At 47.4% G+C, this 17800-nt stretch overlaps 1 protein-coding gene across 2 annotated transcripts in view; it reads left to right on the top strand.

Annotated features, from left to right (window-relative positions):
- BFSP1 (beaded filament structural protein 1) overlaps nucleotides 1-17800 on the top strand; it is a 68464-nt gene that overhangs the window by 31439 nt on the left and 19225 nt on the right. The window contains exons 1-3 of one of the 2 annotated variants that reach the window (XM_072736461.1): nucleotides 309-682; nucleotides 5610-5670; nucleotides 15373-15468. In XM_072736461.1, the coding sequence (XP_072592562.1) occupies nucleotides 309-682; nucleotides 5610-5670; nucleotides 15373-15468 (531 nt within the window). Of the gene's footprint in view, nucleotides 1-308; nucleotides 683-5609; nucleotides 5671-15372; nucleotides 15469-17800 lie in introns of those variants that run through there. The other variant, XM_072736462.1, reaches the window with a different exon arrangement.

Here is a 17800-nt window from a genome sequence, read left to right as displayed (position 1 = left end):
CCATTGCCCAGTTTAACCTTCCAACCCCGGGGCTGTATGGTCCGCTAATCCGGCGCACAAAAGCGGACCCGCTGCTCTTTTATTCTCCGGGAGGCTGGGCGCAGCGTGGAGCTCGCCAGCTGACCAGCTCTGGAACTTCCCAGCGGCGCGGGGCGCGGGCGCGGGCGCGGGCGCGGGGCGCGGGGCGCGGGGGGCGGGGGCGGGGGCGGGGGGCGGGGGGCAGGCCGGGCCCCGGCGTTTATTTAGCGGCCCCCCCGGGCTCACGGCCTCCGGGAGCCGGCGTCGCGCGCGGCCGCCGCACAGGAGCCATGTACCGGCGCAGCTACGTCTTCCAGACCCGCAAGGAGCAGTACGAGCGCGCCGAGGAGGCGCCGCGCGCCGCCGAGCCCGACAGCCTGGTGGAGGGCCGGGCGGCGGCGCCCAGCCTGGCGGCGCTGCAGGGCCTCGGGGAGCGCGTGGCCGCCCACGTCCAGCGGGCCCGCGCGCTCGAGCAGCGCCACGCCGTCCTCCGGCGGCAGCTGGACGCCTTCCAGCGCCTGGGCGAGCTGGCCGGCCCCGAGGACGCCCTCGCCCGCCACGTCGAGGGCAACCGCCAGCGCGCCCGGGACCTGGCGGCCGAGCGCACGCGGCTGGAGCGGCAGGGGGCGGAGGCGCAGCGCGCGCTCGACGAGTTCCGCAGCAAGTACGCGGGGCTGGGCGGGCGCGGGCGCGGGCGCGGGCGCGGGCCGGCCCGGGGCCTCTCCGTCGCGCGGGCGCTCCCGGGTTGCGCCAAGGGGCACCGCTGACTTGTGCTGCCGAGTTTCGGTGTAGGGTACATGCAGCGAGACGCACGGGTTTGGGGGCGCCCGGCTGGCTGCGTGCTAGAGCAGGCCACTCTTGATCCGTGGGGTGAAGTGCGAGCCCCGCCTGGGGTGTAGAGATTACTTAAACATAGAATCTTAAACAAAAGCACAGGTTTTAAGGGCATAGTTCGATGAGTTTTGACAATGCTTGCACCCCTGTAACTACCTAAAACAAGCAGGGTATCCACCACCCCAGAATGTGCCCTCCCGTCCCCTCCCAGGCAGTCTGCACCCCTCCTCCGCAGGAATCCCCGGAGGCGCCGGCTGTACTGATTTCTGTCACCTAGATTAATTTTGCGTGTTCTGGAATTTCACAAAGATGAAATCCGCACGTGCTCTTATACGTCTGGCTTCCTTTTGCTCAGCGCAGTGTTTTAGAGATGGATCCACGTTGTTGGATCCTCACACAGCCTTATCGTGTAATAGATGATCCTGCCTCTGTTTTGCAGATGAGGAAAGTAAGGCTTTGACAGTGTCAAGATTTGGGGCAAGGTCACTTAGCTAGTGTATCCCTGCCCTGGGATGGAATTCAAGTCTTGGGCACGCTGAGTCTAATCGTCTTTACCGCGTCATAGATGATACCTGGAAATTATTTCAAGGTGTGCCCTCTAGGGGCTTGCTACTTGATGTGCGGTCTGTGGACCAGCAGCACTGCCATTACCCAGGAGCTGGTTGGAAATGGAGTTAAGCTTGAAGTTTCAGAAGCCCTGGTCCAGAGTCTGGTCCCCTCTTTCCATAGACTGAAGAAGAAATAAGGTCACCTGAAGAACTATTAAAAAGAAAAAAAAGGATGCTCAGCAATTTGCCACCACCACCTTATAAATGCATGTGCTCTTTTACTCTGCAGGGGCCACTTCAGTGGATTTATTCTTTGGTGCTCCAGCAGGTGTAAAATGGCATGTCCACATCACAGTGTAGTCTGCAATAGCCTGGAACAAACCTAAATGCCTAGTCCTAGGAGACAGGTTCACAAATTGGGCTTCATTTACGCAGTGAAATGCTATGCAGTTGTACAACAGGGAATAGTGCATTGCTATCATTTACTTTAAAGGGAAAGGGGAGAAGAGTAGAATTTTTGCTTGCATAAGGAAAAAGAACAGAAGCAGACATACTCAAAAACCCAATGACACTGGTTACGTACGAAGAGGGGAGTAGGAACAGGGCAATGGGAGCAGTGGAAACTTTTAATGGAACTTGTTTTTAATGTAATTAAAATATTTGTCTAACCACATAAGAGATTCATTCATTTAAAAGTTATATACATTAACTTAAAAATCCAGATGTCCAGGCCCCACCCTGGACCTCAGGTGCAGCCGAGAAATTTTAAGTTTTATGAGCTCCATGGGTAATTCCAGTGAACAGCCAGGTTTGGGGACCCCTGGTTTAGGGTAGCCAGAGAGTCTTCTCCAAACATGCTCTATGTTTGAGTTTTATGTCCTTAATCTGAATCCTGGGCAGGTTATTCAACAAAGTGTATTGACCATGTTTATCAGATCATACGCATTGCTTTCATCCTCACCAGTCCTTCTGTTTCTGGGTTTGATCCATAGAAACAGATTTGGAGCTGGAAGAAGGGATAGGGAAATCCACCTGTTGTTATAGCACTTAGTGGGAAAACTGAGGCTTGGGGAGGGCCTGTAGGTGGCAGGTCTTGAACTTGGTTTTTCTTACCCTCCACTTTCTTGGATCCATTCTTGGATTTCTGTGGAGTGAGACCCAGGGGTAGGATCTCATTCAAATGAAGCTCATGTTTTCTGAAGCAAAGGGAAGTGTACCCTGGTTCAGACACCCAGGGCAGCTCCATGGGCCAGCAGGAAACCCCACATCCCCGGGGGTCTTTATATATTTTTAAAGATTTATTTACTTATTAATTCATGAGAGACATCAAGAGAGAGAGAGGCAGAGACATAGGCAGAGAAAGAAGCAAGATCACGACCTGAGTCAAAGGCAGACGCTCAACCACTGAGCCCCCCAGGTGCCCCCCAGATGATCTGCACCTAGTCATTAGGCCCCAGGCTACTGTGATTTGGCTGGGTGAGCAGGACCCTTTAAGCCCCTCATTGAAGGAATGGCCATGTTGAGTTTTCCTGATCTTTTCCTGATTTCACTTGGTTCTGAATTAGACGTCCATCATGGAGCTGTCCCTTCAGGCTCTGTGATTTATTTAGTGATTCCTCTTAATTTATTCCTTCCCATTGCCACCTTGAAGATACTTTGATATTCCAACTGAGGTATTGGGATTTAAAAATTATTGTGAAAATGATAGCTCATCCATGTGCATGGGTATACACACACCAAGTTTGGTTTTACATTCCCAGAGGTGAGTTGATGGCTAGTGGAAGCCAGGTGAAAATAGTGCACAAGTGGGAAGATATATGCAGCCTTGGTAGGCATATTCTCTACTTGGACAGTTGAATAATTTCAAAATCAGGTTTTCAGCACACCGGATGAAGACAAAATAAAGCAAGAATGAAATAAAAACGAATAAAACTACCAAAATACATTGATGAATACAGTCAATTGTCCAGATTGCTACAAACCAAAAATAATTATGTAAAAACAATCAGATGATAGAAGCCAAAATGTTTTTTTTACTTTATGAATTCATTTATATATTCAATTATGTGAATATATATATGAATTTATCATGAACTCTTTATTATGAAATCACTTGTCTTTGATATCTAGATAGCATGAAAATTACCCACGGAAACAGGTTATTTCATTACTCATCAAACATGTTTTTAAGCTACAGAAATTCCTAGATGTTTCTAGCAGGAAAGAGCAATGAGAAAATTTGGATTTTGTTAATAGTTTTATTCTCAAAGCTAGCCATTTAATGGGTGACTAGCCGTTAAATAATAATTTCTGGCTCCGTTAGAGCCACACACAAAAGAAATTGCTAAATGTGACATCCTGGTGGGAAACGTAAAACTTGTACAAACATATTTTGCTTTCTGGTTATAGCTGAGCTTCTTAGGTAGCCTTAGAACTGGGATTGTGCACAGGGCACATATTCCTAATCGTTCTTCCCTGTAGTCAGGACTCTTTTAATTCTGAGGACACAGCAGCATGGTTTTCTAGCACTTCTTTTGATACTTGACTTGTGCCTATGGCGTGGGTGTACGAGGGCCCTGACAGCTATGCTTTGTGGGTTGGGCTGAGTGCTAATTAGGATTAGTTTCAACCACAAATGGCATAAACTCCAAAGTGACTTTGGCTTATCCAGGATGGAAGTTTGTGTCTGTCTTGTGTAAGGTCTGGCCTAGGAAGCAGTTCAACATGCCACTGTATGGTGTTTGAGGCTCAGAAGTCTCTGCCTTTCCTTCAGGGAATCAGCATCTATGTTTCAGGTGCAGGATGGAGGAGAGGATGCAGAAGGACACATCCACATCATTTCTTACCAAAGATATTTGGAGGCTGCCACAGACTTAGGTTTACATCCCACTGGTCGGGACTTAGTTACATGGTCACACCTGGCTGCAAGGAAGGCTGGGAAATGTAGTCTTCCCTCTGGGCAGCCTGTGCCCTCCAAACATCAAGGGCCCTGATTCCTGGAAGAAAACGAGGCTGGATATTGGGGGCCACTTACAGGGAACAAGGGGCCTTCTTTCTTTCTTAAGGGGATGAAATTCCCCCTAGAAGGAAACTCTTTCTGAACAGAATGATTTCTGGGGTCTCTCTGGCTCCTTGATTCCTATCATGTTCTACGAGTCCAGGGAAGAAGATGACTAGAAGGAAAAATTACTTCCATTCCTAATACCTGCTGCTTTATCAGTTTCTGTATATTTACATCCCTTCTTGACCCAGGCAGTGTGGTGTGAAAATTAGGGCATAGTTTTTGGTGTCAGATTCAAGTGTGAGTCCTGACTCCACCCCTTTTTTTAGTTTGGAATCTTCCTGAAGCCGAGCCTGATCAAGGGGTTTAAGGGCAAGTAGCTTATTTGGAAGGTCCTTAAGGAGCAAGGTTGGGGAGCGAGGAAGTGAGACAGGAGGGGAAGGCAGAAAATACTGAGTGCATTATCCAGCAAGTTAACATTGTGGGCATCTGGAGCTCACCTGCCAGATAGAGAACTACTTCAGTTGTCCCAGCTGAGGGTGAGGGAGCTGAGGTATTTATGTCAGAGGTTGAGGGCTGCCTCAGAGGAGGCCTTTGGTGTGCAGGGGTGAGGGCAGAGATTGAGGGTGAGGTGTGCAAAGCAGCTGCCCAAGATCATGGGCAGTTTCTCAGCCTCAGTTTCGTTATCTTTCACATGGGGAACAATGATAACAGCTCTCTTCCAGGGTTTTGTAAGGATTAAATGGCATAATCCAGAAAAACTCACACATGTGGGTTAATACAATAGTGTAGGTAAACCAAACAAGGTCAGGTTAATGGTGTTTGTTGTAGGTCATGGAGGGCAGGCCCCAGTCTCTGTGGCACTACTGTGCTTGAATTAGGGGTGTTTGGAGATATGACTCCTTCCTCCTTGGGGTGGCTGGGTGGGGGGATGGGCCTCCAGGATGGGGACTCCTGGTCCATTCACCACTCCTAGTTACCCCCATGTGTGGTGGCCATGGCACCACTCTGCACACACCATGCTGTGGAAGAGGTCAGGGAGTGGCAGGCTCCACAATGCAGTATTAGCCTCTATCTTAACCTTAGGGACCTCTCCTTGAAGAGCTGGCATAGCACACATCTCAGATGAAACTTAACACTGATTGTGTGATCATCACGTATGGAATCATGGAAGCTGTCCAACTTTTGCTTTTGTGTCGCATTTGCAGGTATGAAAATGAATGTGAATGTCAACTGCTCCTAAAAGAAATGCTGGAACGGCTTAACAAGGTGAGCTGAGCATGAACCTGAGTTTGAGAACGGAACTTAGTAACTGAAATGACTGTCACACACCTTCTCTCTGTGTCCTTTTAGGATTCACCTATTTCTTTTGCCGTCACTCTCTTTCTTGATTCCTAGCTTCAACTAAGTCTTTGTGTGAACTCACACACACACAAGACACACACTCCTCTCCCTCAACACTCCCCGTCTCTGGAGAGAACCCTAGGCTATTAAGCTTATGGGTTGCTCTAGGCTATCCAAATATGGCAGCATTACAGTGACCAGCTATGGTTGTGTCATTCAGATGTTCTGGTCCCAAATACACCAAACTTAGAGAACTTGCTTTGACCAGTGATTATTGGGATGCAAAGATGTCTTCTCTACTCCGTTGGCTGAGAGTCTTGAGATTGCTCTTCTGCAAGAGAACTCCCAGAGAACAGAGAGAAACAGAAAGAAGTTTCAGAGAGGAAGAAATTGCCATTTCCCTTGAAGCTCTCCCCTCTGGGAATCTGGAGAGTAGTCATGTGGGGGGCACCAGGAATTCTTAGCTTCTTGTTGGAGACCCCACTGCAGAGTACTGCAGGGTTTTCCTTTGCAGGGTGTTTCCTTCATCAGATCCTCCAACATCATCCTAACTGGCTTTTTTGCTCTAGCCAGGGGAACTTGACTACCAAATGGAATAATCCTGGATCTCAGAGATTGGCCACAACCAGGGATGGCAAATAGTTGTCATTTCAGAGGTCAAATATCCGAGCAGAAAGACCCATAGAGACTGTTTCATTGAAGGATTGCTTATTTAGGGCACATGGCTGCTTGCCCCCTTCCCCTCCATTCTATACCTGTAATTCCTCATCAGAACTACTGATAAAACACAGCACCTTTCCCTGCTGTGCCCAGATATGGCCTTAGGATTCTTCTCCACGTGGCACTCCAGGTAACCACTTCAGATTGTCAGAGTTTAACTCAGGATATTTGCCAGTCCCTGGCTTTGTCCGACCTCTCTTGTCTGGGATGAGTCTGCTAACTGCTGGGAAAGTTAAAACAACAATCTAGGGAAACTGAATTTTGCTTTGTGTATGTTACCTACTACATGATGCTTTTGTGCTCTTCCCTGCGTGAGGATATAATGTATTGTCCAAACTAGGACACTGTGTGCTGTCAGTAATTAGCAAGGTCAGTTAATAAAAACAGATTGTCTCAGGCCAGCCACTGTGTGAGTACCCCAGATATAAGCACAAAGGTGGAGGTGAGTGTGCTTAGAAGAGCCCTCAGTGCCCAGGCTCAATGATTGGTCTTATATTGAGTTGGACCTAGATGGCCCCAAGCCTATTAAAGGTTGAGCTAGGATTTGGGTATTATTAGCATCAGATATCATCCAGCTGTTTTGCTGATACTTATAGCTCATCCCCATTCCTGTGTTTGGTGGTTGATCCCAGGCTGCCGGATGGGGCTGCCATGGATCACAGTTTCCAGGGACATAGGTGCCTGACACCCTTCACTCAGTTGCCAGTTTCAGCCCCTCTCCAGAACCACCACATTTTACTTTGTGAGTATTTGTCCTCACTGCAAGCAGGGTCCCCTCTGGCCTTAAACTCCTAAGGTTGGCCACTCATGCAGTGCCATCATGTGCACTCTTCATAGAAGAGGGAGAAAGAATCCCTCTTTTTAGTGTTGGTGGAAAGTAACACTGGATTTAAGAACAAGCTCCAGCCTTCTGTTGTTGTTCTCTTATTACAAAAGCAATACATATTCTCAGTAGAAGAATAAGGTATTGGGGATAATGCTCGGTAAAGGAAAGGCCTCCCACAATTTTCTCCCCCAGAGAACACAGCTGTAACGCCTTTATATATATTGTGATGAGAATGTGGACAACTGAAGCATCAGTCCCATGAGAATGTTACTGGGGAAGTTCTGGGGAAAGATGCTACTACCAGCAACTCGGGCCAGAGCAAGCACAGGGCATCAGCATGTCTATTCCCTGGGTCCAGGGAAACACACTTCTGCCCACAAGGGAGCTGTACGGTCCAGACAAGGAAAGCAGCCTGATAATAGGACTGCCACTCTTGAGTATCTATGAAACTTTGGGTGAACTGCCTCATCTCTCTGAGCTTCTTCATCTCTGAAGTAGGAGCAATAATAATTGCCACCATCATGGAGTGGATGTCTGTCAATGTGCATAGCAAGAATGAAGTCACATAATAGTGTATGTGACTTGCCTGTCACAATTATTATTACAGAGTACTTGATGTGATGGATGCCAGCTTAGTTTCCCCAGAGTGTGGGATTCATGACTCTGGTGGAGTAGGAGGTGATTTTAGGTGATTTTAGATGGCGCATGGAGGAATAATTGTCTAATAGCTGTGAATTTGTTTTTATGTTTACCCCTTCTCGATAGCAGGTGACCCCAAGAAGTTCCTTTTTGAATTCATGTAAGTAAAAATGAATCAATTTGAAGAAAAATAGGGAGTGACTAATAGTACAGGTGGTACCTGGATGTAGCAGAAATCATGAGCACAACATACATGACGCAGGGAGGTGGCTGCATCCGTGCAGTAGCTTGGGGCCTTATACAGTTTTATGGTCATCCATTCTACCCTCAGGGACAACCCAGTCCAGCCCCTCCATTGTCAGTGAGGAGGCTCACCCTTGGTGAGGTTCGATGACCTTGGAGCCCCACAGCCCATCCTTGGCAGGTGTAGTCAGGAATATTTTGTGTACTTGGCTCTTTCTCTGCCTCCCAAGGACAGTCAGGGAATCTCAGGAGACAGACACAAAGCCAGGGTCTCTGGGTAAAAATGTCCCCTTCACGCTTATGGTGCTCCATCCTTATCCCCTGGGCTATCCCACAGACATGCTGAACACACTGGCAGCTTCCTCCACGTCTGAAGCTGTACAGATTTGCCTGATCTGCAGGAGGCCCAGTCCAGAAGTGTGGGTGTTAGCACCCCAGGAGCAGCCCTCAGCTGCTGAGGGGTGGGGGTAGGTGGATGAGTTCCCCAGCTGCCCCGCATCTCGTAGCAAGGGTTCAGAGGTGAGTGCCACAGTCTCAGGGGTCCTTAGCACTACTGAGGCGTGGTTGTGCACAGTGGTGATTTGTCCATTATACACCTTTATTGCCTTTGTTCCTTTCCCTGGATCACTTCCTCCCTTCCAGGGCTTCTTGGAGTAAACAACATGTACCCAGTCCTTGCCTCAGGGGCGCTCAAGGGGTTGGCCAGGGGAAGGCTGGACCTTCCTGTTCTCTGTCCATCGAGATGGTCACATGAGAAGGTAGAAATGGAAGAGCACATTCACGTCTTGTTGGCTGGTCATATCAGTGATTTGAGTTGACAAATCTTTGAGTGTCTACCTCATGTCAGATCAACATGGTTTTGACTGTCAGCTCAGTATCAGCGCCCCTTTCTTTTGGTCTTGTAGAAGGGAGTCATCCCTAGATGTGGCCGTGGAAAATGGGGTCCTGGAGAAACCATTGACCCAGTCTGAAGCGTGCTCTGAAAATATCACAATATATGCTGACAAGACAGATTGCTGTTGCTTTCACCAAACTGTCATCCATCTGTTTATACTGCCCATGTCATTACATCTCCAGAACAGAGCTGTTGTATTTTTAACAGCCAAAATAAGCTAAAGCCAGCCACTCTTTGCTAGTTACTTTGAAATAAATTCCTCAACATACCAAGTACATGCTATAGTCACAGTTATGGAGATTTTAAGACTTTTGATGGAATAAGAATTCTTGATGACTTTTAAATATCTGCATTTGGCTAACCTCTAGGACTTATTGTCTCTCTATGTATATATATATGGTTATTGGTCCCAATAATGCCCAGTGTTGCTTATCTCAAGAACACTAAGGAGGCTTTAAAGTTTTTCTCCTTTTTCCTTGAAAATACTCCAAATTTTAAATGATGTAAGTTGTTGTCAAATGTTTTCACTTAAAAACAGCTTTTAAAGAAGAACCTAAAGCTGCCATATGTGCTTTTCCATGCAATTGGTATATCTTCAATGTATCCAGGAAAGGGCAAGAAACTAGGGTGATTGGGGAAACACAAGGTGGGGTGGGAAGCCTTCACCTTCAGGGCTACAAGGCTTCTTTTGCCTGAGAGCAACTCTGGGGCTGGAGAGGAACTTCCAGAGCAGAGGATGGGAGGGAACTGGGAAGGTGAGTTCAGGAGGAGGCTGGAGATAGGGAGGCTGAAGAACAGAAGGGCAGAGGAGGAGCCAGGAGTACAGAGGGAGAGAGGATGAGGCAGTGGGAAGACAGGGAGCAGAGTTGTAGAGCAGACTCAGCATCACCCTCAGGCCAGCCTTAGCATTGGGAAGGAAAGAAAGCAAACATACAATTTTGGGGAAGGTTTTTGACATCCAAGGTTGACGTGTTTTTTTTTTTAGTTAAACCCTAACTAACTAGAAATCTCAATGAACTTGAATACCCATTCCTGAGCAGCTGCTTGGATGCTGGATTTAAGACTAGGTAAAGATATAGACAGTTGGGTTTTTAGTGGAATTTCTAGCATCTCTGTAAATGGATTGGCAGGTGGATTCTTCAAGGGCACATTGGACTCTAACTACTCTAGTCTCTCTTTTTGAAAGAATTTATTTATTTATTTATTTATTTATTTATTTATTTATTTATTTATTTATCAGAGAGTGTGCGAGAGAGCAGACAAGCAGGGAGAGTGGCAGGCAGAGGGAGAGGGAGAAGCAGGCTGCCCACTGAACAGGGCACTGGATGAGGGGATCAGGACCTGAGCTAAAGACAGACACTTAAGTGACTGAGCCACCCAGGCACCCCCTCTAGTCCCTTTCTCAAAAAATGGTTTAGATCAGTGATTCTGTGTGGACCAGCAACACCTGGAGGGCATATTAAAATACAGCTTTCTGGGTCCTGACCCCAGAAATTCTGACCCACTGGCCAGATATTTTACATTTCTGAATCATTTTACATTTCTCATTATCCCTCGTCATCATTAACCACACTTTGAGAACCACTGGCCTAGATCTCAAACACATACCATATCAGGGTTGGAATGTTTTCTAAAATTAGACTATTGACCCAGAGTCTACATTTGGAAAAAAAAAAATCTAGAGGTTTCTGCTGGTGGAGCTTTTGAAAATGCAGCAGACAGCATCCAAAGCATAATGAAAACACAAGCGTCCACACATTTCTGAGTTCTGGTGCAAACAAAAGAGAGTACTTCCAAATGAATTCTCCTCAACACACCAGCAACTGCACATTCCAGTGGCACCTACTCACCTTTGCGAGTGTTGGAGGCAGTTTATCAGATGATTGTCCTCAAAGCAAGAGAATGTGCTGCAGAAGCATCTGGGTAATCCCTATTTTAAGGATAAATATCAGCTGGACTTTATGATCACCCTGGGTAGTTTTAAAGGCTTGGCTGATGGGAGCAGAGAGTGGTTGTTTGGGTGTGATCCTCACAGGAAGATTGAAGAAGAAAGGGAGTTCAGCACTCAATCTTGACTAGTAGAGAGAAGCCCAAGATAGATTCCAGTCCTGTTGTTTCCCATTATTTTCCATTAACTAGCTGCATGACCCACTGGTCAGTCTGGCCCCAGCCTGTCCATCTGTAAGCAGAGACGCTAGATTCTGAGCTATGTTTGACAGAGCCTGCAGGTCCTTGGAGCTGCAGAGGGACCTCTGAGGATAGAGGGCTGCTGGGGGTGGGGGAGCCTGCCCCCCTACTGTACTGTGATCATGTCCTTCCAGAAGCATGCCTCTGCTTTGCCTCTATACATTGGCATCCTGGGATATTTTGATTGAAAGATGACACATGTGATTCAAAAAACATTTGAGGACCAATGACCTCTAGGGTTCCTTCTGTTTCTAACACTGCGAGTGTTTGATCTCTTTAGAAGTAATGACACAAAGCGTCCTTGAAACTATTTCCAATTTGAAACTATTTCCAATTCCTCGGCTCTGGGGATTGTGGGTCAGTCATGGACAGATTTTTGGTTAAAATGAAGATGTTTGAGAATTCTCTGCCTTGCTTCATCCTCAGCAGTCTTAAGAGGGGTGTGGTGGGAGGGTGGGGATAAGAGTGGGGTGTAGGGAGGGTAGAAGGATATCTAGAAGGACCAGCTCAAGGTCTTCAACCAATTATGCCCCATATTGAGCCATGCGCCTCCAAGGGGTATCCCTGTCCCCAGGGTAGAGGATCACCTCCACAACAATCCGGTGTCCCTGAAGGGAGTGGAGCTGCATCCCTGCACACTTTGATTGTCCCTCCCATCACTGGGGTCCTGGTAGGACCATCAGTCAAGAGGATGGTCACGTGACCCATGTTGGCCATCACAGCCAGAAGTCTCTCCCAGAAATGTGACTCAGGAGACCCAGTAACCAATTCATTTGCAGCCATTACCTACTGCCGCTCAAGTCCTGGGCCTGCCCTGTTTTCAATTCTTTTTGAGACATGGCTGCCCTTTCCTTTGGGATCTATAAATTATCCCAGCTCTTTCTGCTTCCTCAGCTCTTTCCCCTTGCTGGAAAGACACCTGGGCTTCCTTGCTTTTTTTTTTTTTAAAGATTTTATTTATTTATTCATGAGAGACGAAGAGAGAGAGGCAGAGACAGAAGCAGGCTCCCCATGGGGAGCCTAATGTGGGACTTGATCCCAGGACCCAGGGATCACCACCTGAGCTGAAGCCAGATGCTCAACCACTGAGCCACCAAGGTGCCCGACACCTGGGCTTTCTTTGCATTACCATTTCTCTCATGAAGGGGCTTCACCAGGCTGATGTGACAGTTCTGGGTAATGCAGAGAGCCAGTCACCAGGAATTCTGGGGGACATGGTCACTTCATTCATGGGGTAATTAACCCTTGATCATACAGGTGCATCCATGGAGCTTCCAGGGGTGGGCAGCCTACGTCTTCTGAAAGAAGGAACAATGCTGTTGAGGATTCACTGGACTCTGCATTACTATCCCTGTGACCCAGGATTTGAGGACCCATCATTAAATCCTGAGGGCAGAGCTCATCGAAAGTCAGTGACTGAGTCATTCATTAATCAAGAGAATGAGCCCAGAAACTGAACGCCTATAGTTAGTTTTCACATTAATTTAGTTCTGACACTTCAGAGCCCAGTTCCTGGAGCCATGCATCCCTGTTTTGTAATTTGGTTCTTTCTCTTACTTCGAATTAAAAAACAGACTTCAGACCCTATGTGCGTCTTTCAAAGGGTGCAATTTTCCACTATGCTCTTGCATCTCCCAGTGGGTAGCAGAGGCCCAGTTTCAGGTTGGGGAAAGCAGAGAAGAGTCCAGAGGCAGTGGGCAGGGAACCAGCTCCAGGTTGGTGTACTTCTCTCCTTCTGTCTAAGGGTTCCCTACTTGGTTGCTTAGTGTTAGCCTCCCTGGTACCTGTAAAGGGATTCAGAATCTTTAGAGGGAAGGATTTTGTAACCAGAAATGAGAGAAACTGGGGATGTTCCCCGTCGGACAGAAACCTGGAGGAGACACTGAGGAAGAGCGGTATGTATGCTCCTTTGTGCCCCAAATTAATCCTGTAGAATTGCATTGTCCCACTTGAGAGCCATCAGCTATATGCTCTGGGGAGCGATGGAAGCACAGGAAGTTCAAATCATGATGTGTTTTAAGTGTAAAATGCACACCAGGTTTCAAAGACCTTGCCTGAAAAAAAAAGAAAGTAAAATATCTCATTAATAACTTTAAAAATATTGATTCCATGGTGAAAGGATAATATTTTAGGTATATTGGGTGCAGTAAAATATATTTTTAAAATTATTTTCACCTGTTTCTTTTCATTTTATTTAATGAGCTACCAGAAAATTTAAAAATATGCCTGAGACTTGGATAGTGCTGTATTAAGATAGCTTATTTCATTTTTATTTGCATAAGCCTATGCAAAAAGTGATGCTTTAAGATAATTCCTGGCAGTTGCCAATTGACCTAGTTGATTTTGTAGAACTTCAAAGTTCTTTAAAGATAAACTTCGTGGTACCTGGGTGACTCAGTCAGATAGTGGCCAACTCTGGATTTTGGCTCAGGTCATGATCTCAGGGTGGTGGGATTGAACCCTGAATCAGGCTCCATGCTCAGCACAGAGTCTGCTTGTCCCTCTCCCTCTGCTCCTCCTCCTTGCATTCTCTCTCTCTCTCTCTCTCTCTCTCTCTCTCTCAAATAAATAAATAAAATCTTAAAAGATAAATTCAAAGTTCTTTTTGGTAGATAAAATAGCCTCAAGTTTGAGTTGGGTGGGGATTAGCTGTCCCTCTACAGTTTTGCTCAAGGTCCAGACTAAGTTCAGACAGGCATGTATTTCTTAATTAAGCATTTCTTCTGATGCAGGCCCCCAAAGTTCATACAGCCTGTTCTCTAGTCTCATAAAGTCCCAGCTCTCTGATGTGGTAGGTGCTGAGGCAGCACTTTGCATGAAAAGCTCATTCAAGGCAGGTGGTCCATTGGAGTTGGAATTCTGATATCCTTATAATCAGCGTCTGACAATCAAAATCTTCCCACATCAGTCATCTTTTATAGGAATGATTAAGGAATCAAGTGCCTTTCTGAGGAATGCAAGCAGAAGGCCTCCCTGGAATCTAAATCCTAGTAGTGTAAGCGGGGATGTCTCAAAATACCTTGGCCAGTCCTCATGCCTGACTGTTTTAACTCTCCATCCTCATTCTCAAGGATGGAGAATGTCTTAAATACGTTAGCCAACCACATATCCACCTTTATTAATGAAAGCCCATGGCTCCCATTCATCATGCTTTTTAACAAGTCAGTAAAAAATTCATTTGGCAAGGGCTCAAGTACTGGCAGTTGTGCGTGACAGAGGTATCTCGAGAGAGTGACAATCCCAAGGAACCCAAATAATGCTCGCTGGTAATGTCACACTGGACTGCTGTAGTATTCAGGCGGTTCCAGCCATCACTGCACTATCTTATTAAGAGCATAGGATTTTAGCCTTTTTGGTTCACCTAAACAAGAGCAATGAGATGAAAGTCAGGGAACTATCAGAATGTTGGACGAGAACACTCAGCCTTGTGTCCTAAGTGTCATTTCCAGCTTTAAAGGAATAAACACTGTTCACCACAGCAGTCATTTAAAAAAATGCATTTTGCATCCGGGTAAGTGTCAGCAGTCCTTGGGAGAAAACTATTAAAGCGAAAGTTTCAGTATTTACAGAAGACTCTTTCCTGATCTTAGAAACTCAACTTCCTGATGATGAGATACAGAACAGATATAGATATTACTTAAGTTTTAAGGCTGTTGGTATATAACTATATCCTGATTTTCTCCCTGATATTTCTGGATCAAGGTTTTGCAACCCTGGCACGACTGACATTTTGGACTGGAGCATTCTTTGTTGTGTGGGGCTGTCCTGTGTATTGTAGGATATTTAGCAGCATCCATGGCCTCTGCTCACTAGATGCCAGCCGTCACACCCTACCACCCAAGTGGTAACAATTTGAAATGTCTCCAGATATTATCAAATGTCCCCTTGGGGGCAAAATCAGTCTCTGTTGAGAACTGTTCTAGACCAGGTCCAGTGCCTTACTAGAGATGTGGAATCTCAGACACTCTCCCGGACCTACTGAACAAGAATCTACCTTTTAGTAAGACCCCCAGCAGGTCCATGTGCCCATACTCCTGGCTGGTTTCACACCCTTGTGCCCATACCTCCACTGTGTGGCCCCTTTGACTTGGTTGTGTGACTCATTTTCTTGTTGCAGGAAGCTGATGAAGCCTTACTGCATAACCTGCGCCTTCAGATCGAAGCCCAGTTTCTACAGGATGATATCAGTGCAGCAAAGGACAGGTACAAAAAGGTAACCAGGAACCTTCTGAAGTCCTTCCCCCAGATAATCCAGTTTGGGTTTGGCCAGGCAAGACCAGGGTACTTGTGGCTGACACAGGAGCCTGCTCTACTGGGTTCCTTCTGTGTGTTTTGCCCCTGAACCAAGTGGCTGAGGGGTTGGTTGCTAGAGGGCACTCAGTGAGTCAGATGTGTACAGAAGAGGAGGTAATTAATTGCGTGTGTGTTGGGGGCAGGGCTTGGGAACTAATGTCTGTTGAGTACGTTACAATCCACAAAACAATTTTACATAGGTCATCCTGAGTAAGCTAGGACCTGTCAGTTGTTTTGGCTCAGAAAATGCAGAAACACAGAAAATGCAATATATATATATATATTAGCTCTGCCTCTAACCAGTTAGCTGGCACTCAGGAACTTCCTGTCATGTAGTGCTCTGCTCTGCCTCCCACCCCCACTAGCTTCTCACAGGCCTGACTCTGGGGGGCCGTGGTGTACTGGAAAAATCAAATCCTGGAGCTGTTGTAGCCTGGGCAGGTAGCCTTCCCACTCTGAGCTGCATCTTCAAAATGCAAATGGCAGACTCTCCTGCACAGGGGTAACTGTAGTGGACCTGTGAGTCTGGCCGTGGTCCTGGGGGCTGACCTCTCTGGTGGCCTGTGGGCTCCCTCCAGCTGCCAGTATCTGCAGCTGTACCTCTGGATGCTGTCCAGGCAGTGGGGGAGTGTTGGGGAGCAGCCTCAGCCAGTGATTGATGCATGTTGGTGGATTCATGCCCCAGCTCCCTCTCTCCTGCTGTCCTGTGTGGCTCCCGGGGATCCCCACAGGGCTTGAGCACCAGATGGTCACAGTGGTAACTTACCTGTAACACACTCCTTATTGGCCCTTCCTTTCCTGTCTCACTTCCTCCAATAATGTTTACTGGTATCGTCACCCAAATAAACTATTTGCACTCAGACCCTTCTCTTAGGGCCTGTATCTTAGCTCGCTTAGGCTGCTGTAACAAAGTACCACCAACTGGGTGGCTTATATGCAACGGACATTTGTTTCCTACGGTTCTGGAGGCTGTAACACTGAGATTGGGGTGCTGGCATGGTCAAGGTCCGGTGAGGGCCCTCTTCCTGGCTTGCAGACATCTGCCTCCTCACTGTGTGTTCACCTGGGCATTCCTTATGCCACCTCTTTGGTGTCATTTCTTCTGAGGGTACTAATCCCATCCTGCGGCCCCACCCTCAGACTGCATCTAAATCTCCTTACTTCCCAAAGGCCCCCACCTCCACACCCCAACCCCTTGGGGCTAGGGCTTCCATGTGTGACAGGGTCACAACATTTCATCTCTAACCATCTGCTTCTGGGGAAACTGAGGCAGCATGTGAGTATAGGTGAGACACCTGGTACAGCCTGGAGCAGCTTGGTGTGTGCTCAGTAACATTATACTCTATTCCTGCCTCAGTGTTGCTCACACTGAAGGGGCCCCCCTCCCTGTAGCATTTCTCTGCCTTTTCTCCGGGCCTGGCCTGTTTCCTCCTCCCCATCCGCTGCCTTGCCCACACTGTATTTTGCAGGAATGGTGCCTAGGGCCATCTTTATGCTGAAAGCATTCTTCGAGGCCATTTAGAACCCGATAATAGTGAGAGTTCACACAGCAAAGCTTCTGTAGAGCCCAAGGTGTGATTTTTGTGCGACTGCTGTATTAGTGGTGCACTCTCAGGAGGAAAGGAGGGCAAACAGGGTACAGGGGTGGGAGCTGAGCAAGGGTGTGGGCTTAGCTGGAGTCTGGCCTTTTTCCCTGATCCATGGGGGGTGCTGGAGGATGGAATGCTCTATAAGGTTGGACCTAATTGAGGCCACAGGCTGGCCTTCTTTACTTCTGTGCCAAAGGGTCATTGGTTTGGGTCAGGGTGAGGTGGCATTGTGGGGATTGGCCGTTGTCTGGCTGAGGGCCGTTCTCTGTGCTCTGCCATTGGCTTTCACACACAGAGCTGGGCAGGTGTTCTGCTGGGAAAGGGGGTCAGATACCCTCTCCAGATTGTTAGTCCTCTTCTATGGAAAAAAAATCTGCATTTTAGGACTTTAAATCACTTATTCGAGGCCACATCCAGCTAGTAAGTGAGTTACTCTGGGGTTGACTGGCCATCCTTAGAAGCACTGCCCTGTTCTGGGGACAGAAAGGGTCCTTTGTACCCTGCGGGGTCTCTTGGTGCCCTATCCCTGCTTTTCTCTCATAGCTCTGCCATCGTGGGCACTAGGAAGACCAGCAGCAAAGTGTCCATGTCACTGAAAGGAAATGGCAAGATAAACCAAGCCTCAGTTTCTTCATCTGCCCCCTTGTTCTCGTGAAGGTTAAA

The sequence above is a fragment of the Vulpes vulpes genome, chromosome 14, assembly GCF_048418805.1.
Source record: "Vulpes vulpes isolate BD-2025 chromosome 14, VulVul3, whole genome shotgun sequence".
NCBI classification, from domain to species: Eukaryota; Metazoa; Chordata; class Mammalia; order Carnivora; family Canidae; genus Vulpes; species Vulpes vulpes.
Note: the sequence above shows the minus strand (reverse complement) of the source record. Positions and strands in the feature narration are given on the sequence as shown.